At 40.5% G+C, this 26,409-nt stretch overlaps 1 protein-coding gene across 17 annotated transcripts in view; it reads right to left on the reverse strand.

The window, feature by feature from the left end:
* The window catches only part of NRXN1 (neurexin 1), a 1,975,072-nt gene that overhangs the window by 951,662 nt on the left and 997,001 nt on the right, over nucleotides 1-26,409 (reverse strand). For all 17 annotated transcript variants that reach the window (XM_069768660.1, XM_069768673.1, XM_069768667.1 and 14 more), the window contains one exon: nucleotides 10,273-10,395. In XM_069768660.1, coding sequence (XP_069624761.1) covers nucleotides 10,273-10,395 — 123 coding nt within the window. The remainder of the gene's footprint in view (nucleotides 1-10,272; nucleotides 10,396-26,409) is intronic.

Raw genomic sequence — 26,409 nt, forward strand, 5'->3', positions numbered from 1 at the left:
CTTACAATATGCCTCCACTGACCACACCACTGCTGCCCGTGTACCCCTGGAACCAATTTAAAATTGCCTACAGCCAGCCCAATTTTTTTATTTTAGGCCTTCGATGCCTGTCTGCGGTCCATTCTTTCTACTACTACTACACTGACCAGGCCACTGCTGCCCGTGTACCCCTGGAACCAATTTAAAATTGCCTACAGCCATGTGTTATTATTTTAGGCCTTCGATGCCTGTCTGCGGTCACTCCTTCCACTAGGCCTCCACTGACCACACCACTGCTGCCCGTGTACCCCTGGAACCAATTTAAAATTGCCTACAGCCATGTGTTATTATTTTAGGCCTTCGATGCCTGTCTGCGGTCACTCCTTCCACTAGGCCTCCACTGACCACACCACTGCTGCCCGTGTACCCCTGGAACCAACATCAGAAAATATAAAAATAAGTATTTTGCTTATAAAAAAGAAAATACTGGAGAGATATCAAATGCAGACATTTTAACATTAAAAACAAACACATACAACAAAAATCTGGTACAGTACTAAAAATGGCCACCAGCTACAATAACTTTCTCCTGCAAGTAGTTAACTGAAAGTTTTTTTCAATTTAAAACACAGATATGGCATCCACCGAGTGTTGTCCTGTCGCGTCTTCTTTATATTATTGCCAAGAAGATGCAAAACAATGAAAATAATAAAATCATTATTTACCAAAAAAATAGAGTAAGTCAAAACCACATTGCAAATAAACATTCATTACAAATAAAGAAGCAGGGAGCGTCCGAGGGTGAGTATATACCTAATAAGAATATAATCACCCTCGGACGTGCCCTGCTTCTTTCCGACAGCCTTCCTTCCTAAGAATCAGCCCTTCCGTGGTGTAGAGAGAGGGTTTGTTACACTCCAAGGTGTTCCCCAGGTTGCCTTTCCTGAGCTTCGATCTTCATGCTCTCGTTTAGTTGTTGTCGGAAAGTAGGCTGCATTAGGCCTACAAATTGGGTATGGGGTGGAGAGAGATGGTGTGTTACACTCCAAGGTGTTCCCCAGGTTTCCTTGCCATTGCTTCGGTCTTCCGACTCTCGTTTAGTAGTTGTAGAAAACTACACTGCATTAGGCCTACAAATTGGGTATGGGGTGTAGAGAGATGGTGTGTTCCACTCCAAGGTGTTCTCCAGGTTGCCTTTCCTGAGCTTCGATCTTCCGGCTCTCGTTTAGTAGTTCTTGGAAACTACACTGCATTAGGCCTACAAATTGGGTATGGGGTGTAGAGAGATGGTGTGTTCCACTCCAAGGTGTTCTCCAGGTTGCCTTTCCTGAGCTTCGATCTTCCGGCTCTCGTTTAGTAGTTGTTGGAAACTACGCTGCATTAGGCCTACAAATTGGGTATGGGGTGTAGAGAGATGGTGTGTTCCACTCCAAGGTGTTCCCCAGGTTTCCTCGCCAATGCTTCGATCTTCATGCTCTCGTTTAGTAGTTGTTGGAAACTACGCTGCATTAGGCCTACAAATTGGTTATGGGGTGTAGAGAGATGGTGTGTTCCACTCCAAGGTGTTCCCCAGGTTTCCTCGCCAATGCTTCGATCTTCATGCTCTCGTTTAATAGTTGTTGGAAACTACGCTGCATTAGGCCTACAAATTGGGTATGGGGTGTAGAGAGATGGTGTGATCCACTCCAAGGTGTTCCCCAGGTTTCCTCGCCAATGCTTCGATCTTCATGCTCTCGTTTAGTAGTTGTTGGAAACTACGCTGCATTAGGCCTACAAATTGGGTATGGGGTGTAGAGAGATGGTGTGTTCCACTCCAAGGTGTTCCCCAGGTTTCCTCGCCAATGCTTCAATCTTCATGCTCTCGTTTAGTAGTTGTTGGAAACTACACTGCATTAGGCCTACAAATTGGGTATGGGGTGTAGAGAGATGGTGTGTTCCACTCCAAGGTGTTCTCCAGGTTGCCTTTCCTGAGCTTCGATCTTCCGGCTCTCGTTTAGTAGTTCTTGGAAACTACACTGCATTAGGCCTACAAATTGGGTATGGGGTGTAGAGAGATGGTGTGTTCCACTCCAAGGTGTTCTCCAGGTTGCCTTTCCTGAACTTCTATCTTCAGGCTCTCATTAAATTGAGGTTAAACGGAACAACTGCATTTGGCGTACTAGTTGGTTTGGGGCCTACTATCGGTGTCTGCCACTCCTTGCTGTTCTCCTGGTTTCCTGTCCTGAAATTCCGTTTTCAGGCGCTCGTTAAGTAGTTGTTAATGTTAGACTGCATTTGGCCTACTAGTTGGGTTGGGGCCTACTATCGGTGTCTGCCACTCCTTGCTGTTCTCCTCCACTGAACAAAGCTGTGCCGCCTGTTTACTAAGGTTGCCAATTTTGAACTGCATTTCGACTACTTACTGATTTGGGCCTACTCTCTGTGTCAGCCTCTCATTCCAGTTGTCCTCCACTGCAATGCCCCCTGGTTATTCCTGTGTTACCAATTTTGAACTGCATTTAGCCAACTTTATTCTTTGGGCCTATATCTGTGTTTCCTCCTCATCCTGCCCATTGCCCAGCCAGTGATAGATGAGTCTGCTGGTACATTGACCCATAACGCAACATTCCCCGTGCACGCTACACAACAACATTGTGACCCTGCTGAAAGTCAGGTTGCTCTTCCCGCATACCATACCACCTTACACGGGGACAAAGAGGAAGGTGCAGATGAAAGTGCAGGTTTCTTCATCAGGTGGGGGGAGGAATACTAGTTGGCGACGTCACTGGCACAGGGCCTCTCATAGTACGCAAAAGTGTTGCTGCCGGTGGGAGGCGCCCCCGCCGTGCAAACACACCGCTGTACTTTGAGGGGCCCTGTGCCAGTGCCAATGCCAACGAGTGGGCCCCCCCGCTTGCTCAGGTTCACAGCACTTGCAAAGTTGAAATACTTACCTCTCCCTGCTCCACTGCCGTGACGTGGTCCAGATTTCCTGGGCCCACTAATTACTTGAACCAGCCCTACCCACCACAACTTTAGCCAAATGACTCCCAATTTCAAATGCCTTCCAATTATTATAAGGTAAATTACGCTTGACAAGCTTCATTAAGAAGAATGGATGGTTTTGACATTAAAATGGGCACTCTAGGTGTTTTCCTGGCCCCCACTCACTGCCGACTATGCTGCCCCATTGACTTGCATTGGGTTTCGTGTTTCGGTCGATCCCGACTTTACGTCATAATCGGCCGATTTCACTCGACCCGACTTTTGAGATAGTCGGGTTTCGCGAAACCCGGCTCAACTCTAAAAAGGTCAAGGTCGCTCAACTCTAGTGCTGTGTTTTCTTTTTCTATATAATGCAGCTTGCACCTGTTCACACTTAGGTGCTGGTCAGGTTTTTTTCTTTAGATAGGTAGATAGATAGATAATTGGAAAAATGGAGAAGTAGATTGGTTCTTTTGTAACATATTTTTGGAAATGTGTACCTTTTTTTCCACTTGTGTAATGAACCAGAACATTTCATTTATATTTTCATTTTCTAGTCTAATTCATATCTAATTGGAGAGAAAAAATGATACACTTCACATTGAAGAATGCTTGATAACATTTTCATTTGTAAAGTCCATATTTTACAGAGGGCAATTAAACACTCAAGCAATACATCTTCCAGCAGTGCCAGTTTCTGGAGTGGTGTTTGAGAAATGGGCATGTCCTCGTCCTAAAATCCGGCTGGTCATTATGAAATGTAGAACATGAAATATACACATCTATTCCCCGTAGGACAACTCCCACAAAGAATAAATCCGAACGGCAGGAGATAAATGGAAATATTTATCATGTTAAAAGATTCCATGTGGAAAATGAAAACAGAAAATATTTTGGGAATATTAAAAGTGAACTGAATAACAGTAACAAGTGTCAATCCACTAATAAAATATGCATCAAAAAGAGGTTCAGAAGCATTTTTCAGTGATTTTATTTTCATTATTGTGCTATATAGTGCATTTATGTAAGGGATAATCTAGGACTTTGCTTATTTTTTTGCAATGGGGCTAAGAACTTACAGGCAGGTAGTTAAAATAACTACCTGTTTGTTTTGCCCAACGCTAGTCCCTGCCGGCTCAGAGCGTTCATGAACCACTACAACCAATGATTCTGCAGCTTATCATTGACATCACATTAACAGAGCAGCTCTTCCGTTCTGCTCAATGGATGGGCGTTACTGCCAATGTCATGCTGATTGACAATCCAGCTCCCTGCTGCCTAACTGCGAGGAACTGGCCGTCAAAAATCACGAGTTTGGCAGTGACAACCCATCGACAGAGAAACCTGAAAGAAGAACTGTTCCATTGAAATGAAGCAGCAGAATCACTGACAGGAGCGGTCTGACCTTGACCTCTCTGAACCAACAGAGATCAGCACCAGGCAGAACAAACAGGTATTTTACAACTACCTGACTGTAAGGTCTTTGCGCCATAGCAAAAATTAAACAAAGTCCCAGAAAATCCCTTTAACTAATTTAATGTCAAATCTTATGGCATGTTAGGGTACCGTCACATTAAGCGACGCTGCAGTGATATAGACAACGATGCCGATCGCTGCAGCGACGCTGTGTGGTCGCTGGAGAGCTGTCACACAAACAGCTCTCCAGTGACCAACGATGCCAAGATCCCCGGGTAACCAGGGTAAACATCGGGTTACTAAGCGCAGGACCGCGCTTAGTAACCCGATATTTACCCTGGTTACCAAAAAAAAAAACAACACTGCATACTTACATTCCGGTGTCTGTCGCGTCCCTCGCCGTCAGCTTTCCGCACTGACTGTGAGCACCGGCCGGCCGTAAAGCAGAGCACAGCGGTGATGTCATCGCTGTGCTTTACGGCCGGCGCTCACAGTCAGTGCAGGGAAGCTGACTGCGAGGGACGCGACAGACACCGGAATGTAAGTATGCAGTGGTTTTTTTTTTTAGGTAACCAGGGTAAATATCGGGTTACTAAGCGCAGCCCTGCGCTTAGTAACCCAATGTTTACCCTGGTTACAAGTGAAGACATCGCTGAATCGGCGTCACACACGCCGATTCAGCGATGTCAGCGGGTGATCCAGTGACGAAATAAAGTTCTGGCTTTCTAGCTCCTACCAGCGATCTCACAGCAGGATCCTGATCACTGCTGCGTGTCAAACACAACGATATCGCTATCCAGGACACTGCAACGTCACGGATCGCTATCGTTATCGTTCTAAAGTCGCTCAGTGTGAAGGTACCTTTACCTATTGATCTACCTTAACTCGGGTAACAAAGTTAAGATATCACAGCACAAAAAAGGATAATTTGACACCTAAATGACATGAGTGCATTGTTAAGCAATCTCAATCATCTGAAGTGAGATAACCCTCTGTGACAAGTTCTCAAGATAGTGTGTTTTGGGTCAGAATAAACTTTGCTACATCTGTAGGTGAAGAAAATGAGGCGTAGATTCCCATAGTCTATACCTACATGCAGTGGCATGCTCCATTCTGACTGAATTCTTCTCCATCTGTGGATCAGTAGAGGACCCAGCATTCAGACCCCATCAGTCAACCAGTCATGTGTGTGCATAGGTGGCACTTTGCAATATTGGGAGGAGCCCTTTAGATCATCTAACATGCCACACAAAAACTATAGCACTGCCTACAGTGATGACTCCTCGACTAGTATTTATCAGACCTGCCTAAAACTGATCGGTGCCAAACTCAATGACTTATGTTCTACAACCTCTTCCCTGCATATGTGAACGATCAAATTAATTTACTTTGATTTTGCACCTGAAGTTTGAATTTAAAACAACAAAAGGGACAAATCACTTCTATTTTAAGATTAATTTTGTGTAGAAAAAAAGTATGTTTGCATCAAATGTCATACCGATGTGTTAAAAATAAGTGCACGTGGCTCCACAGTCATGACTTATTTATCAAGATTCTATTTAGAGAAATGAGGAAAAACAATTCCAGGTCTGATCTGAGTGGTTTCCCCTTTTCGGAATGTGGCTCTTAAAGGAACCTTCTGTGTTAATCAGTATTTTATAGTATTTTACACTGTTATAGCTTTGTGTTTTTGTTCTATTAAGTTCATTATAATATCAAGAAACTGTCCAATGCAAGTAAATGAAAATTTGGGACAATCTACTGTAGATGCCTAAAACTGGCCTAAAACTGAATTTATAATCTTTGCCTGGATTGACTATTTATAATCTGCCATGTTCTCAAAGTGTTAAAGATAACCTGTCACTTGCCATAAAAAAGTCATGTTTTCCTCGGATAGTTGCCGTTGTTCTCCGGAATCTAACATTATTCATTTTTCTTGTTCCTACATCTCACATTGGTTCGAGTTCTATCCAATAAAAAATTGGATATAACACATGCATTTTACAGTTAAGTCCATATATATTTGGACAGAGACAACATTTTTCTAATTTTGGTTATAGACATTACCACAATGAATTTTAAACAAAACAATTGAGATGCAGTTGAAGTTCAGACTTTCAGCTTTCATTTGAGGGTATCCACATTAAAATTGGATGAAGGGTTTAGGAGTTTCAGCTCCTTAGCATGTGCCACCATGTTTTTAAAGGGACCAAAAGTAATTGGACAATTGACTCCAAGGCTATTTCATGGACAGGTGTGGGCAATCCCTTCGTTATGTCATTCTCAATTAAGCAGATAAAAGGCCTGGAGTTGATTTGAGGTGTGGTGCTTGCATTTGGAAGGTTTTGTTGTGAAGTAAACATGCGGTCAAAGGAGCTCTTCATGCAGGTGACACAAGCCATCCTTAAGCTGCGAAAACAGAAAAAACCCATCCGAGAAATTGCTACAATATTAGGAGTGGCAAAATCTACAGTTTGGTACATCCTGAGAAAGAAAGAAAGCACTGGTGAACTCATCAATGCAAAAAGTCCTGGGCGCCCACGGAAGACAACAGTGGTGGATGATCGCAGAATAATCTCCATGGTGAAGAGAAACCCCTTCACAACAGCCAACCAAGTGAACAACACTCTCCAGGAGGTCGGCGTATCAATATCCAAATCTACCATAAAGAGAAGACTGCATGAAAGTAAATACAGAGGGTTCATTGCACGGTGCAAGCCACTCATAAGCATCAAGAAGAAAAAGGCTAGACTGGACTTTGCTAAAAAACATCTAAAAAAGCCACACAGTTCTGGAAGAACATTCTTTGGACAGATGAAACCAAGATCAACCTCTATCAAAATGATGGAAACAGAAAAGTATGGCGAAGGCGTGGTACAGCTCATGATCCAAAGCATAGCACATCATCTGTAAAACACGGCGGAGGCAGTGTGATGGCTTGGGCATGCATGGCTGCCAGTGGCACTGGGTCACTAGTGTTTATTGATGATGTGACACAGGACAGAAGCAGCCGAATGAATTCTGAGGTATTCAGAGCCGCCATACTGTGTGCTCAGATCCAGCCAAATGCAGCCAAACTGATTGGTCGTTGTTTCATACTACAGATGGACAATGACCCAAAACATAAAGCCAAAGCAACCCAGGAGTTTATTAAAGCAAAGAAGTGCAATATTGTTGAATGGCCAAGTCAGTCACCTGATCTCAACCCAATTGAGCAGCATTTCCCTTGTTAAAGACTAATCTTCAGACAGAAAGGCCCACAAACAAACAGCAACTGAAAACCACTGCAGCGAAGACCTGACAGAGCATCAAAAAGGAGGAAACACAGCGTCTATATGTCTATAACCAAAATGAGAAAAATGTTGTCTCTGTCCAAATATATATGGACTTAACTGTATATTCTCATGTGAACATTAGAGCGATTTCTTACATAACTTGGGACAATGTTATTCAATGACCAATTTTTTTTTCCAATCTGAAATTGGAGGCCACTCAACCATTGAAGTCTACGGGTGCGTGGAAAACATCAGACTGCCTTCGGATGACATTTGAGCGCAGTCTGGTTTCCGCGGACTCACACAATGGAAAAGATGGAGGAATTTTGTTCTCCATCTTCTCTCCAGTGTTCTACATACGGTTCTCTCTATCGAGAGAATCAGATCACACCAAGCTGACACTCGGATCAGAGTTTGATCAGAGTGTCATTACCATAATTGACACAATTCTCTCGGATGAGAGAAACTACAGTCGCGTGAACCCGGCCTTACACTGTAGCTTGCAAGCAGGAGAAGACGTTGATTCACAAATCCATACAGATAACACTATTTATAATTAAGTTGAAATATTGGTTTGCTTTGGTCAAATTGTTTTTTTTATAGTTAAGATTTGTAAATACTTTGGGAAATCATTATATGCTAATGGAGACAGGTGACGGTTTAATCAACTGGTGCTTTCTTCTATCAACAGCAAAATAAAATTAACAGCCGAATATACTGTGAAGTTGCTAATTAATTCACTAAACCCCATTGACCATATTTAAGATGGAAAACTAAAAATGCATTATCTTCTTTTTCACCTTGACAATAGCAAAAAGCCTTAATAAAATCATATAAGGATATTTGGTTAAAGGGTGTAATCAATAGGCACAATTTCCAGAGTCCCATGTGTGTCACAGGGTTTGTAGGTGCACTCTACTGATTATGATGGTGCAATTAGATGTGATTTTCTGATGGAGACACTATATATATTGTTATATGGACTTTTTTATACGAACAGTAAGGCAATGTCCATGTATGTCTACAGAATGGACATACCATCTAGATTCACTGCATGGTGCCATTGTTCGCATCTAATCAGGTTATGCGTGGGTCTGATAGGCATAACGGTTGCCATGAGCCCCTGTTGAAAAAAATGTGCATACACACTTTGTAATTCCTCTACATATAAAGTTCTTATAGTAACAGATTTTATACTATCAAAGCTTACATATTTGTTTAAATCTTTGATGACATAGACATTGAGGTCAAAAACTAAAAGGGTTTTTCACCTCTGAAATAAAAAAATAAAAAAATAAATTTTCAAAATATTTTAAAATAATAAAATAAAGCATACTCACCTTAGAAAACCTCTGTTGCTCTACTTCCAGCATCGACTATTTCCCCACACTAGTCTCAGAACTTCCTATGAAGTCCATACAGGCATGTGAATGCTACTGACTGCGTTGGTGATTGTCTACAGCAGTCTCATGTCCATCTGGCTGCAACAAGATGTACAAAGACTAGTGGAGCACTTGGGCAGCATTGACAGGGAAGCTGCTGAGAATGATTAGCTTAGAGAATTCTGAATGTTTTTTTATAATTTTTTCCTAAAAATATTTAATATCGACATCCACTTGTTAGAAGGTAACAGGGTTAGAGTTACGAGAGAATCTGGATGATTATGCAAATCACACTGATAAAAGTTGGATCAGAATGTGAACATAGTGTGATCTGATTCTCTCAGATGAGGAGACTATGGAGAAAAAAATGTCTCTATCTTCTCCATTCTGTCATTCCAAGAAAATTAGACTACACTCATGCAAGTGCGTTTGGATTTTTTTGATGGGGCCATTGACTTGCATGGCCCAGTGCGATCCGATTTATGAATCCAACTCCTGCATGCTGCGATTTTTAACTCGGGTGGACTCGGTCTGAGGAAAAAATCTGACATGTGCACGGCCCCATAGAATAATATTGGTCAGAGTGTGATCTGATGTCTGTTCGGGTCGCATTTGGATTGAAAGTATGGTCACTTAATGTATATAAATCCACCAACAGTCGTCTCACTGTAACACAGAAAGGAGCAAACCCAAACTTAAAATTTTGGGGTTCGTACTGGACTGTTAGTGTCCGATTCTAAATTCTGAACATGGACTTTTCCCAGAAGACCATTGCAATGTTCGGAGTTCCAGGGAAAGTCCGTTGCAGAGAGATAGATTTTCTCTAGCTCAAAAGTTTTGATCCCCATTATTTTCCGTGGGGTACAGGTTCTGGTTCAAGATCGGCTCCAGTTCTGGTACAAAATTTGGAATAAAGTTCGAGTTGAGTACCAGAACTCGAACTTCCACGGGTCCGCTCATCCCTACCACATGCGATTCCCATCTGCTCGATTAGTTCAGTAGGTCAGTAAAATTTGCCACCCTTCCTTCCTACCTGAAGATCAGTCATAGCTGTATGAAGTACATTATTACTTGCATAGTCAACTCTTGAAGGCACGACAGGAATTCAGGAATCTTCAATGCATCCCAATCCACCAGATCCAGCTGTTTTCTTGTTTTTTTTTGGATTGTTACTTTACACTATCACCTTGAGGAACATATCCCAGATACATGTATAAGAAATACTGCTGCAGGACAGAATAAATGAATGTACCTACCTGTCATGTCTTGTTGATCATCCACTATTAACTTTAAACTCTTTCCTCTCCGAATCACACGAACTGTGTGCCATTCATTATCATTGAGGTTATAACCAGCATAAAGAGTCTCTGGGCCTTTGCCTGCAGAATATGCCAAACCATCATTAAACAATCACGACACATTTAAGTATGTGAACCTTTCAAAGAAAAACAGAAAGTCATAGCAAGAAAAATACACACACAATCAACTGATTATATTAATATTTACAGTTTGTTTGGCATAAATTGGGCACGTAAACCCTGATGGAAAATGAATGATACAAGGATGGCAGTGAGAATTGTTTCGTATTACATTGTGCTTCTAGGTTATTTTAATCACAGGCAATGGTTAAGCTCTGGGATTATTTAGTCTATCAATCCAAGCTTTATTTTACAATTAATATGCATTTCATTACTTTAATGCAGCCTGTAAAAACAATTTTGCCAATTTCAAAATATCAGACCTCTTAAATCTAATACTGCTTTAGACGGAGGTACAATCATCGATAGAGAAATAAATCCAGTAATAACTTACTCCTAGAGACCCAACTTTCTTACTTATTTTATCTCTTGAGGTATTCACAGTTTTATTTTTAATTGATGACAAGAGATGAGAGAATCTCCCGATTTTTTTTTTTATTCAGATTTGTTCATTTCAGGCAGGGAAATTTTATTTTTCATCAAATAAATCTGGTTTAAATCTTATTTGCCAGGAAGGGATTAAAGGGAACCTGTCACCTTGGAATATGTAATTTACTTGCATATATAGGGTTAATCTGTAGGTAGGCTTACAATGCTGCCTATCCGCCTTATTGAAAGTGCAGCTACTGGGAGAAAATGAACTTATTTCCTCCCATGAGCCACTGGCTTTCAGATATAGGAGTGGTGCAGGGTGCAACTACAGGCATCGCTCACTGTACTGTAAGTGGTGGCTCTATGCACGACCAGGCACTTTGACTGACAATTTGCGTGGCCCAGATTGATTGAAGAGGCAGTTGACAATGAAAGTGCTGGGGTGTGCTAAAGAAGCTGAGCAGAATTGTAACCCTATTTGCGTGCAGATTAACTTTATATCTGCATGTAAATAGCATTTTTTCATGATGACAAGTATCCTTTAAATGTATCCCCGTCAATGTCAAATTGCAATTATGGCCACTTTTGTGTGCATAAACTCAGTAGGCATATGGTTGGCAGTGGCCAAGGTCAAGAAGTAAGCCATGTCATCTGTCCACCTTATGGAACCATTAAGAAACCCATACCACATAGTCTAGGTTTCTAAACTCTTGTACTCATCTTTCCTCAGCCCTCCTGATACCTGTCCCACTGGCCTACTCCACCCCTGCTCCTCCATCATTGATCTTTCCATTCTAGGTCTCCCGGTATTGCTGCCGACTAGAGCACAATGCCCGACATTAACATCAATAACACACCCCATGCGACCCCATGCCTCATGGTAATCAGAGTAAGCATTATTAGACCTGGGTTGAAAAGAAGGCTAAAGAGGAACAATTGCATGACCAGGGGGAAGTGAAAGTGGGACAGGTATTGGGAGAACCATTGAGAGGTGAGTATCAAAGTTTACTACTTTTTAACCCCAATGATGTCCCAGTATAAACTGCTCTCTGTCCCATCACAGATCACTACACTGCAGTCTTCCAGTTCTGACCGTCTGTTGTCTATAAAAACAAGCCCTCCATACCTCAGTTACTCAATTTAGCCTTGTTTGCCTAATTAGCTGCTATAGGTTGTACCAATGTTTCCCAACTACAATTCCAATGACCTACTGTAGCCTAGATGGAGATTCCATGGAGAGCAGCTAGAGCTGCTCTAACACTCTTAGACAGTAATGGGGTAATTGAATTGGGTTAATCAACATGCTGAATATATTTTGGGGAGACTTATCAGGTTATTTAAGAATTATACTGCTTGTCATATGTTTATTATAGAAAACATGGAACTCAATAATTAGAAGTTATACATAAGAGTGCTATGTCTTGTGCCAGTCTGCCTGTATACTCTAAAGCAGAAATGCACAACCTTTTCTGGTCCGGGGGCCACATTATCAAATTAAGCCAATCCCAAAGGTACCAATAAAATGTAAAGGAAAATTACTATCTGAGACATATGGCATGCTGAAAATGTATACCATAAATGTCCATTCAGGTTCTAAGACTCCCACCCATCGGGAGGATAGGTGCCCTCTCTATTACACTAGATGAGAATGGCAGAATTAGTTAAGCATTTGGGCTAGTCCTATAAAGATACAAAGAAGTGTCATGTATGAACACTTCATCGGCTCATTTTCAGAGTGGCTTTCAGGAGTCAGGGGACCCTTATGTGGCCAGGTATGGGGTCCAAGAGATGGCCACAGAGTGCGCCAATAATACTTACCTATCTATTATTCTGCACTACATGCTCTTTCTCCTCCGTCTGCCAAGGAAAATACATGTCAGCACCCACCAACTACATTCAATCATGTCAGTAACCAGAAGGTCATGGGCAACACAAAATGGCATTGTGAGCATCATGTGGTCTCCGAAGCTGCAGGTCGCTCCCCTGTCCTAAAGGGTATACTGTATGTGAATATGTCTATGCTTATACGTTCTGATTAAGTCCTGACTTTGCAGTAGATTTTACTATGCGCCAAGTGCATTTATTTGCATTTCAACAGCTTAGGGCGCAGCTAAGACAAAGATTGGCCAACACACTATGCTAATTATGATCTACGTCTATGTTGTAAGTCTTAATGCAAAATAGATTTTAATTATCATATATAAGGACAGCATAATTAGCCATTTCTGTTTTAAGTGGTTAACATGAAACGGGAGTTTTTGATAGCCTCAAGTCATTCCTGTTCAGAGCAGTCAAGCTTGACATTTACTACAGTTGCTCTGCAAGTGGATCTAGTAAGGTTTTAAGGAAACAAACCGTATACACTAATCGGTCTTAACAGTAAAACCACCTTTCTAATATTATTAAATGCAGTGAGAACACAAGGTCCTCAATGCATGGTCCCTACAAGAATTCTGAAGGTGTCCTATGTATGTGGCACCAAAATGTTTGCAGCAAATATTCTCTGTAAGCTTTGAGGTGAAGGCCACATAAATCAGAGTTGTTTTTCCAGCACATACCATAGATTCTTGGTCAGAATGAAATCTTGGAAATTTGAAGGCCAAGTAAACACTGTCAACAATTTATCATGTTCTGTAAATTATTCCAGAACAGTTTTCATAGTTTGCCAAGTGCATTTTTTTTATTGCAACAAGTTACTGCCATTGGAAGACATCCTGGAGCATTTGCTCCCCAAGTAAGCTTGTTCAGTTCTAGGGTTCACAAGTTAATGGTAGACACTTATCAGTCATGGACTCAGTGTGGACCAGTTGGCAGCTACATGGTCCATGGTTGCAATAAAAGTGTTTGAACACCTTCTTACCCTTTTTACTCAAATGTTTTTTATTAAATATAAGAGTCCAATAAAACATTTCACATTAAGACATACATTTCCATTTTCCCCACTCTTAACCCCCTTACCCAACCCGCCCCCCTCCTTCCCTTTTAGACAGCTCAAGCTTTCCTCTTAACATAACCTGTAGCATTATATACGTTAACCATATACAATAACTTTTATTTGTAAACAAATACACCATAAATATATAGGCAAACCCTCCTCAGGCCTAACTTCTCTTAGCCTCCCCTAGCCTAGTTCCAACCAAGGCGTCCACAATTTTTCGAGCAGGCTCATCTTCCCTCTTTTCTGATATACACCCTTTTCCAGGGTAATGATCTGCTTCACATATTTAAGATATTCTCCCCTCACCTTCTTACCTTAACCAGCCTTGCCTTTTCAAAAATATGTGCTATAATATCACTTCAGTGGGGTAAGACCAAGGCTTGACTTGACTCTCCACGGGCATCAAGACTCTGTTGCTAGTTAATAATTTTTTCTTTCTTGAACTACTTTTACTAAGTACTAAAGGAGCCTTCATATTACCCAATTTAGCAGCTTTGAATGACCGCAGATCCGTAGATAATTACATAACTGCAGTCATTTAATTGCCTATATATACAGGTAGACCTGGCTTCAGATGGGCACTGAACGTCCAGATCATCCATGGTCATCTGAGGGCCATTTTCCTCATCAGTGTAGGTCCTGTTTGTACAGGATGATGAGCTGACAAGAGCGATGATCCTTCATGCAAAACAAAAGATCAATCCACCTAATGAATGAGCATTTTGCTTGTTCTTCAGGTGATCGAGTGCCTGTTTAGACTGCATGATTCTCTTGAACAAGATATTGCTAGGCCGCTCATTCACAATAATCATGCAGTATAAATGGACATTAATTACCGCGTATCAGGAAAACCACACAACACCTGTCGTTCCAGAGCTGCTCTGACCCAGTCGTCTCACAATTTCAACCTACTGTAAGTTGCTCAGATCTCTTATGCTTGCCCATTTTTTCTGCTTCCAACACATCAACTGCAATATCATCGTTATTCTCTTCATCTGCCGGTTGACACATCTCTTCCTGCACTAGCAACATGTTACAGTTTGCATCTGTAGAAAGTTCTTTCTGGATGACTCGTATGCTCTCTCTTTAAGGAGAGGTTATTTAGCAGTAGCAGTGTGTATTAGGCCTCAAACACACATCCGTATTTAAACACGTACATGAAAAAATAGTGCTGGTGCCATAGGAGAAAGAGGAAATATAGGTCCCAGTGTCCAATGATTATTATTTCCCAGTTCAGATCAGAAGAGGTTTGATGCCACTGAACGCGGCGGTGTCCACCGCTTGTTCTATGTGCGACCTCCCTCTCCTCCTCTCTGTGCAGTCGGAGTATACTGACGAAGGTCATGTGAGACCGAAATGTCTACATGTATTATTATTTCTTTTTTTTACTGCTATACAATTAAAGAAGTTATACTCTTCAGCCATAATTTGAGTGCCAAGTTTTTCTACTAAATATTGCCGGTATTGGACCCTACATGAGCACCTGCCCCAGGAGTGTCGTGAATCCCTCACAGAAAATTTTGGTGACATGTAATAGTCTTGCATTATATTGTGCGTGTGGCACTATTCCATATTTTCAATGTGTTTTTTCACATTGAAATCAGTGACTAGCTGAAGGAAGAAGATGAATACATTATGTCGTACATATATATCAACTGCCACGTCCCGTTTACTATTTGAGTAGTACAGATGCCATCAAGCAAACCAAATTAGCGTCTGTCTATGTGTACATCTTAGGTGGGCTCTGATGTTCACATTACGCAGCTCACTGGTATCGGTAGGTTGTTTGTTCTTTTGGGTTTTTTTTTCTGTTTATTTTGTGTTATTTTAGTGATCCTGCAATGTACGGTCAGTCATTTCAAAAACAAAGAAATGAACAAATACTATTCTGGTTGACAAAAACGAATCAAGGCTACATCTTTGCCCTCATCAGCCGCCTATTTACTATGAATGGCTTTTGATTGCAACGATAGAAGGAGGGATAGGTGACATCAGAAGAGAACAATGAAATTTTAGCACAGACCATCAACCTGACAACCGTAAACAGGTAATTGAAAGATAAACATTTACTTTGCAATCATCGGGATAAATTGGTTTTATGTATTTGCTACACTGGGTGATAATTACGCAATCATACAACGCAGCATAGCAGTAAAAAGATATTGGACATTTATTTCCAATAATCCTCATGAACAAGCAAATATCTATAAAATGCATTGAGCTTGTTTTCTCTTGTTATAGGACACGGAATATCAGGGGCTCAATAAGCTATTACGGTGATTTCAGGCTTATTTGTATTACTTTTAATAAACAAGACATTAGTTTATATTGTGCTATGGGGTAGGACCTAAATTTCACATTCGATGAGCGCCATGACTGACTGTACAACACGTACAGAAAGTTACATTGTCAACGATTTCAGTAGCATATTACTAGGGCGTGCGCCCAAATATTCCATTGGATAGAAGGTCCTAGCGCTGTAGCAGACACAAGTACTTCATTCAGTTTCAACTTTTCATATAAGGAATAAAGGGAATGTCTGATAAATGAAACCCTTTATAAATAGCCTATTAAAGCATTTTGAAGAGTCCCTTATTTATTGTCTCTATCATTGATCCAGAGAAAAGATCAGCTACAAAAAGTGGCTCTAACTTTGGAGACCTTTAAAGGGAATCTGTCAGCAGGTTATTGCTATGTAATCTGAGAGCAGCATGACGTAAAGGTAGATACTTTGATTCCTGTGATGTGTTCCCTACTGAGCTGCTTGTTTTTGTTTCAATAAAATCAGTGTTTTATAATCAGAACATTATCACTAGTGGACTAGTTGTCTTATGCCATCTAGTCCTCCTGCTCTGTATAACCCCGCCCCACCACTGATTGACAGCTTTCTGGCTATTCACAGTACACACAGAAAGCTGCCAATCAGCGGTGTGGATGGGGTCATAAAGGGCTCAGCAATCAGACGACTGCTGGATATACAACAGAGATATAGGTGCTTCTCACAAAATTAGAATATTATCAAAAAGTTAATTTATTTCAGTTATTCAACACAAAGTGAAACTCATATATTATATAGAGTCATTATAAACAGAGTGATCTATTTTAAGTGTTTATTTCTATTAATGATGATTATGGCTTACAGCTAATGAAAACCCAAAAGTCATTATCTCAGTAAATCAGAACTTTATAACACCAGCTTGAAAAATTATTTTAAAATCCAAAATGTTGTCCTATTGAAATGTATGTTCAGTAAATGTACTCAATACTTGGTCGGGGCTCCTTTTGCTTCAATTACTGCATCAATGTGGTGTGGCATGGAGATGATCAGCCTGTGGCAACGCTGAGATATTATGGAAGCCCAGGTTGCTTTGATACCAGCCTTCAGCTCGTCTGCATTGTTGGGTCTGGTGTCTCATCTTCCTCTTGACAATACCCTATAGATTCTCTATGGAATTAAAATCAGGTGAGTTTGCTGGCTAATCCAGCATAGTGATACTGCTGTTTATAAACCAGGTATTGGTACTTTTGGCAGTGTGGACAGGTGCCCAGTCCTGCTGGAGAATGAAATTTCCATCTCCATAAAGCTTGTTGGCAGAGGGAAGCATGAAGTGCTCTAAAATTTCCTGGTAGATGGCTGGGCTGACTTTGGTCTTGATAAAATACAGTGGACCTACACCAGCAGATGACATGGCTCCCAAACCATCACTGATTGTGGAAACTTCACACTAGACCTCCAGCAGCTTGGATTGTGGCCTCTCCACTCTTCCTCCAGACTCTGGGACCTTGATTTCCAAATGAAATACAAAATTTACTTTCATCTGAAAACACCTTGGACCACTGAGCAACAGTCCAGCTCTTTTTCTCCTTGGCCCAGGTAAGACGCTTCTGGCGTGGTCTATTGGTCATGAGTGGCTTGAAACAAGGAATGTGACACTTGCAGCCCACGTCCTGGATACGTCTGTGTATGGTGGCTCTTGAAGCAATGACTCCAGCAGCAGTCCTCTCCTTGTGAATCTCACCAAATTTTTGTTTTTTCATAACAATCCTTTCAAGGCTGCAGTTTTCCCGGTTGCTTGTGCACCTTTTTCTACCACACTTTTTCCTTCTACTCAACTTTCCAATAATAAGCTTGGATACAGTACTCTATGAAGAGCCAGATTCTTTAGCAATGACCTTTTGTGGCTTACCCTCCTTGTGAGTGTGTCAATGACTGCATTCTGGACATCTATCAAGTCAGCAGTCTTTCCCATGATTGTGGAGCCTACTGAAACAGACTAAGGGCCCTTTTTAAATGCTTAGGAATCCTTTCCAGGTGTTTTTGGTTAATTATTCTAATTTACTGAGATAATGACTTTTGTAATGACTCTATATAATATATGAGTTTCACTTTTTGTATTGAAGAACTGAAATGAATTAACTTTTGGATGATATTCTAATTTTGTGAGAAGCACCTGTAATTGTAATATCAATGTTATTAAAACTTTTATCAATCTCTGTAAACCATAAGGGATTGTAAAAAGTCAACAACTCATTTCATCTCCTAATTATGTGAAAACAATACTAATAAAAAATGCAAATTGTAATTTACTATACATTAAACTACTTTCTGCAATTTAAAATCTATACACTTGAAAATGTATAAAATAATTAGATAACAGTTAAATGGGTTGTTAGGGACCTTAAAATAAATTGGCTATTTGGATAATACTAATATTACATAAGCAGGAATGCACCCGTTCCCTTTTCTGTTTACCAGGCACTGCAGAACCAATTATTGCAATCAGTACCATTCACTTGAATAGAAATAAAAGTTATAGTAAACTACTAAGCTACGAAGCTGTGCTTCATAATTAATAATGGCACTATGGCCCTTTATATCGCTTGTGGCAATGATCAGGGTCAATATTGATGGTCTATCCCAAGGACACGCCATCAGCTTAAAATAAAATAACTTGTGTAAAGTTTTATTGACGGGTAATGTAAATATTACATCTAAATTTTTAGTTTTTTCTTTGGTGACCACATGGCTATAATTGTCAGTGTAGGACCCAGAATATAACTATAGATATTGCAGGTTTTGCATTCACATATGAGCTCTGGTGTCTATGGTGGACCAAAGGGTCCTTTGGTAGGACATGAACAGATTGGGCAAAAATTTAATTTGCCTGTTTGCTTGCCTTTTCCCAGTAAATTCTATTAGCGGAGAAGGTATTTTTCCTGAATTCAATATACCTTAATATGCTGTGGGGTCTCTCCAGATACGAGAGCACAAAGCATAATATGTAAAATACTAAAAAAAATTTTATTCTCACCCTCCGCTCACCTCTCCAGCCCCTCCGCTATTCACCGCCAGCTGTCTAGTCCATACCTCATCTTCTGATCTTCCACCACTGGTATTGTATTTTTTCTCTTTTCACATTGTGCCAGACTTCATGGCGTCAAGGTTCCTAAAGAGGATTTAGTGCAAGTCCACAGGGGGTCAATGGCCTCATGATGTCACACTGTGTGTCAAAATTATCCATGCTAAGAAGTCTCGCGGTCACCGTGACACCCTGAAGTCTGGGACAATGCAAAATGCTTGAAGATTCCTAGGGATCAGAAGATACAGCGAGGACTGGACAGTTGGCAGTGAGTAGCGGAGGGGCCGGAGAGGTCAAAGGGGAGGTCAGTATAACAATTTTTGCTTATTTTTTAACCTTTCGATGGCCCGATGTAGTTCAGAAAAGTGGCAGCCTGGGTGTTACGGAGTTACCGCGACAGAGCAGTACCAGAAGCGTCTGATGGCTCCAGCTTCGCCGCTGAGAAGAAGCACTTCTCCAGTGTATTAAATCTGCTTGTTTTCTTTCAGCAAGACAGGGGTTAATCGGCCTTGTGGAAATCCCTGATATCAGCTGTGCTCGGTTAGCCACTCCTCTCTCCTATAAAAGCTAGGACTTCTGGCCAGATCCTTGTCTGAGATAGCACTTGCTAGATAGACCTGGAGAGTGAAGAGCTGGTGTCTGGAGAGCTGGAGGAGTTTATTGTGTGACTGTTGCTTGGTTTGAATTCTTGGAAATTCCTCATCCTAACCTGCCTTATTTTCATCACCCGTCCTTCACACCCCAGTGAATATCTCTGTTATTTGTGATAGTATATTTGTGTGAGTGGAATTTTCATTTACCCTTGTTTTTGTTCCCCTGTCTGTCGGGTTGGTGCACTGCGGTACACGGTAGCACTTCTCTTCCCCGGGTGGGGAAGGGGACAGACGCAGGGCTGCCATTAGGAGACAGGGCAAGGGCGGAGGCCCCCGCATCCTCGTCATCTGAGGTATCCCGGGGAACAGGGCGAGTTAGGGCGCCCCCTAATTCTAGGGCTAGGAAAGGTGCCCCTGGTCCCAGTTTATTCGCCAGTCCTATCGTGACACTGGGACCGTGCAGAGGCAAATTACAAGAAATCACCATTTTAATGAACTTAGATTTTTGCAACATTCTAGTAGAATTTAATTCCACTCCAATTTATTCGCTCACCTCTACTTTTGTCCCATATGGGAAGACCAATATCAATAAAGAACTGTGATGGTAAGGGATTTTACATTGAGGTCCACAAGCTTCAAATTATGCCTTGTTTGCACCGATGCTAATCCAAGAGATATGCCATGAACGTCCATCCTACGTAAGGGTACCGTCACACAGTGGCATTTTGATCGCTACGACGGCACGATCCGTGACGCTCCAGCATCGTAACAATATCGCTCCAGCGTCGTAGACTGCTGTCACACTTTGCAATGTACGACGCTGGAGCGATAATTTCATGACGTATGTGCGATGTAGAAGCCGTTGGTTACTATGCGCACATCGTATACAATATCGTGCACACCTTTGTTACACCATGCGATCATGCCGCCACAGCGGGACATTAGACGATGAAAGAAAGTTTCAAACGATCTGCTACGACGTACGATTCTCAGCGGGGTCCCTGATCGCAGGAGCGTGTCAGACACAGCGAGATCGCTGGAACGTCACAGATATATCGCTGGAACGTCACAAATCGTGCCGTCGTAGCGATCAAAATGCCACTGTGTGACGGTACCCTTAGACAACCTCTTACAATCTACTTATCACATAAATAACAGTGACTAGGTTGTCTTAGTAAATTATCAACCTCATATCAGTAGGGGTACTTGTTCACCTCAGAAATGAACGGTCAAGAAAGTAGATTACAATACGATATGTTACATATTCTTACGAGCAAACATCTAAAAAGGGAACTCACTGGTCCCGTTGGTGGGGAGTAATTCCGCAGATCTAGTTCCATGTACTTTTATCATTGAAGATAGCAATATTAATTATTAACAAACAATAGCATGTTCAAATATTACTGTGCGAAAAGGGGACGAATTCCCATTGTACTCAACACAGAAACTGCTGGCAGTAGAAAATCTCACAGTATTTTCATTGTGATTTTTTTTGCTAAGAAACCCTTTTTTTTAAATATATTTAATGATGATGTGCCATTTCATGACCTACTCATTTCTATGTCCCAGCTTTCCCCCAGGCAACATATCCAATTTCACTGTATATTTCTCCTGCTGAGTTTAAAGTCACTATTTATTATTTAATCAAATTTCCTAGCTTGCTCACTGCAAGGGTAAGAAAAGGTATTTATTGATATTATCCTAAACCAGATTTTGCATTATATGCACCCAGGCTCAGAATTACACAGCCTCATGTCTATTAGTCTATTTAAAATAAATATATAACATCATCCTTCAATCTTTGGCCGCTTTCTTCTTTTCATATCAGCTGAATGCAGGTCTGTGAAGAGCAATATTTATAATATTTTTTTTTTCAATCCCATTTGCGCCTGACACTTTATCTATAAGAAGAGAAATAACTTTGTATGTTTGACGTGTTACATAGTAAAATGCCTTTAAAGTCACTTATCGACTTGAATGCCTGAGCATTTTATCAGTGGTTTTTGGGGGATTTTTTCAACTATTTTATTGTTTTAACGCTTTTTTGAGTTATTTTCTATGGTAAATTGGATGTTGTATACTGATTTCTAAATTTTCTTGTGTCTGGGATGTTAAACAGAGCAGAAAGATTGAATGTTATAAATCAGAAGAACCTGCTGGGCTGAAAACACCCAGGTACTTGTATCTCAACAAGTTAGTTACAAAAGAATATTGGTTTCTAAATAAAAACAAATATATAAAATATTTTTCTTACATTTTGGGGGAAATTTTGTAATACAATTTCTTAAAGGGAACATGTTATCAGAAGATGATTTAATGTTTAAATCAAGTTTTTATGTTAAATCCATTTTTAATTAGCGTTGATATTGTCCTTTTGTAATTTTCCATATCATTATCTATATTCAAGAAAAGATCTTGAAATTCTTACATAGCTACTAAGTAACTAGGCTCATACTCCCTGCTCTGTAAAGACTTTTAAAGGGAATTTTTCAGCATGTTTTAGCTATTAAATCTGAGAACAGCATATGAGCCTGATTCGAGGGATGTATCATTTTCTGGGCTGCTTGGATTAGTTTTGATAGAATTCTTATTTTCTCTGCTGTACATGTAGCAGTGGTCAGAATAATGATCTGTGTATAACTCCGCCCACACCATTGATTGGCAGCTTCCTGTGTACACTGTGACTTGTCAGCAAGCTACCAATCAGTGATGGGGGCGGGGTTACACAGATTAGCCAGACTGACTGGCACGTGAGATGTAGTCCTGTAGTGTTAATCTTCAGTTGATAAAATACAGATTGTATTGGAACAAAAATATGCAGCCTCATAAGTGACATATTCCTGTAATCAGGCTGTTGTGTCCTATATTACGCTACTCTCAGATTACATAGCAAACACCTGCTGACAGATTCCTTTTAAGCAGTCATTAACTTACAATGACAGATTAGACAGTTGATAACACATGATCCACCCACTATTTAAAATAGGTGATGTTAAAGCTCACTTCCTCGTCCTCCCTTGACAATGACCTTTTCTCAGGAAATGTATAAAAAGCTTTCCAAAAGTTAAAGACGATCTATCGCTGTACAAATCCATATTGCTGGTGTACAGAATCTACTATATAATTGTCTAAGGGTCAATTCCATCTGTCTAACAGAAAAAACAGAAAACTGACAGCACTCTCAGTACTGGGGCGCCCGTTCAACATTCGGGGAACCGTCCCGGATATAGCCAAATCAATCAATGAAGAATGAACAGCGCTCCATCCAGGTGTAGAAATCTTGAAAATAAGCTTTATTAAGCCATGACACAGCAACGTTTCGACCACCACTTGGTCTTTGTCAAGCTTGACAAAGACCAAGTGGTGGTCGAAACGTTGCTGTGTCATGGCTTAATAAAGCTTATTTTCAAGATTTCTACACCTGGATGGAGTGCTGTTCATTCTTCACTTCCATCTGTCTGTCTTTCTGTCTGTCTTTCTGTCACGGATATTCATTGGTCGCGGCCTCTGTTTGTCATGGAAATCCAAGTTGCTGATTGGTCGTGGCAAAACAGCCACGACCAATTAGCGACGGGCACAGTCTGGAAGAAAATGGCTGCTCCTTCCTCCCCGCAGTCACTGCCCGACGCCCGCATACTCCCCTCCGGTCACCGCTCACGCAGGTTTAATGCCGGCGGTAACGGACCGAGTTATCTTGCAGGTAACGTTACCGCTGCTATTAACCCTGTGTGTCCCCAACTTTTTACTATTGATGCTGCCTATGCGGCATCAATAGTAAAAAAATGTAATGTTAAAAATAATTAAAAAAAAAAAAACCTGCTATACTCATCCTCCGTTGTCCGCTAAGCCGCTCGTGCCTGCCGCCCCGGCGATGCATTGCGAAATTACCCAGAAGACTTAGCGGTCTCGTGAGATGACTAAGTCATCTGGGTAATTTCGCAATGCATCCTGGGAACGGAAGATGGCAGCAGCCGTGCGCATATCGCCAGAGCTTCGCTGGATCCCAGGGGTGAGTATATAACTATTTTTTATTTTAATTATTTTTTTAACAGGGATATGGAGCCCACACTGCTGTATACTATGTGGGCTGTTATATACCGCGTGGCTGCTCTATACTACATAGGCAGTGTTATATACTACGTGGGCTGTGTTCTATACTGAATGGGCTGTGCTATATACTGTGTGGCTGCTATATACTGTATGGGCAGTGTTATATACTACGTGGCTGCTATATACTGCGTGGGCAGTGTTATATACTATGTAGCTGCTATATACTGTGTGGGCAGTGTTATATACTACGTGGCTGCTATATACGGCATGGGCAGTGTTATATACTACGTGGCTGCTATATACTGCATGGGCAGTGTTATATACTATGTGGCTGCTATATACTGCGTGGGCAGTGTTATATACTACGTGGCTGCTATATACTGCGTGGGCTGTGTTATATACTATGTGGCTGCTATATACTGCGTGGGCAGTGTTATATACTACGTGGCTGCTATATACTGCGTGGGCTGTGTTATATACTACGTGGCCAGTGTTATATACTGTGTGGCCTGTGTTATATACTACGTGGCCTGTGTTATATACTGCGTGGCTGCTATATACTGCGTGGGCTGTGTTATATATTACGTGGCTGCTATATACTGCGTGGGCAGTGTTATATACTACGTGGCTGCTATATACTGCGTGGGCTTCTATATACTACGTGGCTGCTATATACTGCGTGGGCTGTGCTATATATTACGTGGCCAGTGTTATATACTGCGTGGCCTGTGTTATATACTACGTGGCCTGTGTTATATACTGCGTGGCTGCTATATACTGCGTGGGCTGTGTTATATAGTACGTGGCTGTGTTATATAGTGCGTGGCCACTGTTATAAATTGCATGGCCTGCATTAATGCATCGGGTATTCTACAATATGTATGTATATAGCAGACACATAGTATATAGCACAGGCCACGTAGTATTTGTCTGCTATATACTACATGGCTCCTATATACTATGTGGCCTGTGCTATATACTATGTGGCTGCTATATACATACATACATAAATACATATTCTAGAATACCCGATGCATTAGAATCGGGCCACTATCTAGTGGAAAATATAAGCCTAATATTAGGCCTAGTGGCCAGTGTGAATATTGGAAGAATTCTGATTTTTTCATTGGCTATAGATGGTGACATAGAAGATAAAAGTAAAATTATTAAAAAATGCATTATACATAAAACCTGATATGAATACCATAATAGGTCCCTTTATATCACATACTATTGTTAAGATAATGACATAATAAATCAATTTTTTTGATTAAGGACCAAAATGTTGAGATCCAACTGATTCTGTAGGGTGGTGAATTATCTATTTTATTCATTGTGGCCTTAAGACACAAACAGTGATTCATCTATTTACAAAATATGACTTTCATTTTCTCTATGATTTGGCTTATAGTGAAAACTAATATATTCCACCTTTCACAAAAGCCAATGATGCAAATCTGCAAGGATGAAATTTAATATTTCTTCCTGCTCACTTTTCAGCTTTGCTGTGTAGAATAGGAAAGAGTCAGCAGCGGCATCTCATTTTTATTAATGAATGAAAAACTTATTGACAGATGACACTTGTATTGTACTGGTAGTAGAATGGTGTAGGTAAAGCAGGATAGCAACACTATATACACAGATAAGGCTGTACAAGCAGCTCCCCTGCCTGTGACTCTGTATTTAAAATATTTTCTAAAGAAGGAATACGACTATGGACACATTTGTGTCCATTAACTCCCACTTATTGAAAGCCATAAAGCATAAACCCTCTTGTACCGTCTACAAAAAAAAGAAGCATATATCAGCCACCAGTTGTACAATATTTAGCTGCAGATATTGAACATTTTATTTTGGTCAAAATAATATATTGAAAATATATTTTGCATAACAAAAGTATATCAATAGCTCAACCTTTGAGGATTTGTGGAATTCAACTGATGTATTATAGTTTTTTCTATATCATCATTTACCATAGTCTTTAAATAAGTATAGTAGCCCATTTATGCCAGACAAACATGTGCAATACTTTCATCATTAAAAGGCATTATTATTGTATACATCATAGTAACAGTCAAAATCCAAATACAAAAAAAATAGAAAGTGTTAATTTGATTAAGCAAAACAATGTAGGAAATTTGGACTGTGAAATTATTTTTAGAATATAGAATGTGGTAAAGTCAGTTCCTGAAAATGATTACAATTATTTACTGTTTTAATTAAATATAACATACATGCTAATTTATCAACTTTAAAGAAAGCTAAAATATAACTTTAATGCTGTCACAGGTCAGATTATCTAGTTTTATAATTTATTCGATTTCATGTAATCCTATCAAATTGCCAAAATTCCAGGTTAAACAAATTACAGAATATGGTACAATGAGAGACAATGAAAGTCTTGTGAAAGACCCATCTAAAATTATTAGACACTTTTATATTTCTTTTTTCTTTTAGCATTCGGTATGTGTACTTGTTTGTTTTTAGGTGATTAAGGAAAAACACGCTGATAAAATTTGTGAAGCCCAAGCCATACTTCATTAAGTTTGATGTTAATGTAAGGTAAGGTGTTAGAGATGAGCAGTTCTATTCCTACTGCCCT

Source organism: Ranitomeya imitator, chromosome 5 (genome assembly GCF_032444005.1).
Source record: "Ranitomeya imitator isolate aRanImi1 chromosome 5, aRanImi1.pri, whole genome shotgun sequence".
Classification (NCBI taxonomy): Eukaryota; Metazoa; Chordata; class Amphibia; order Anura; family Dendrobatidae; genus Ranitomeya; species Ranitomeya imitator.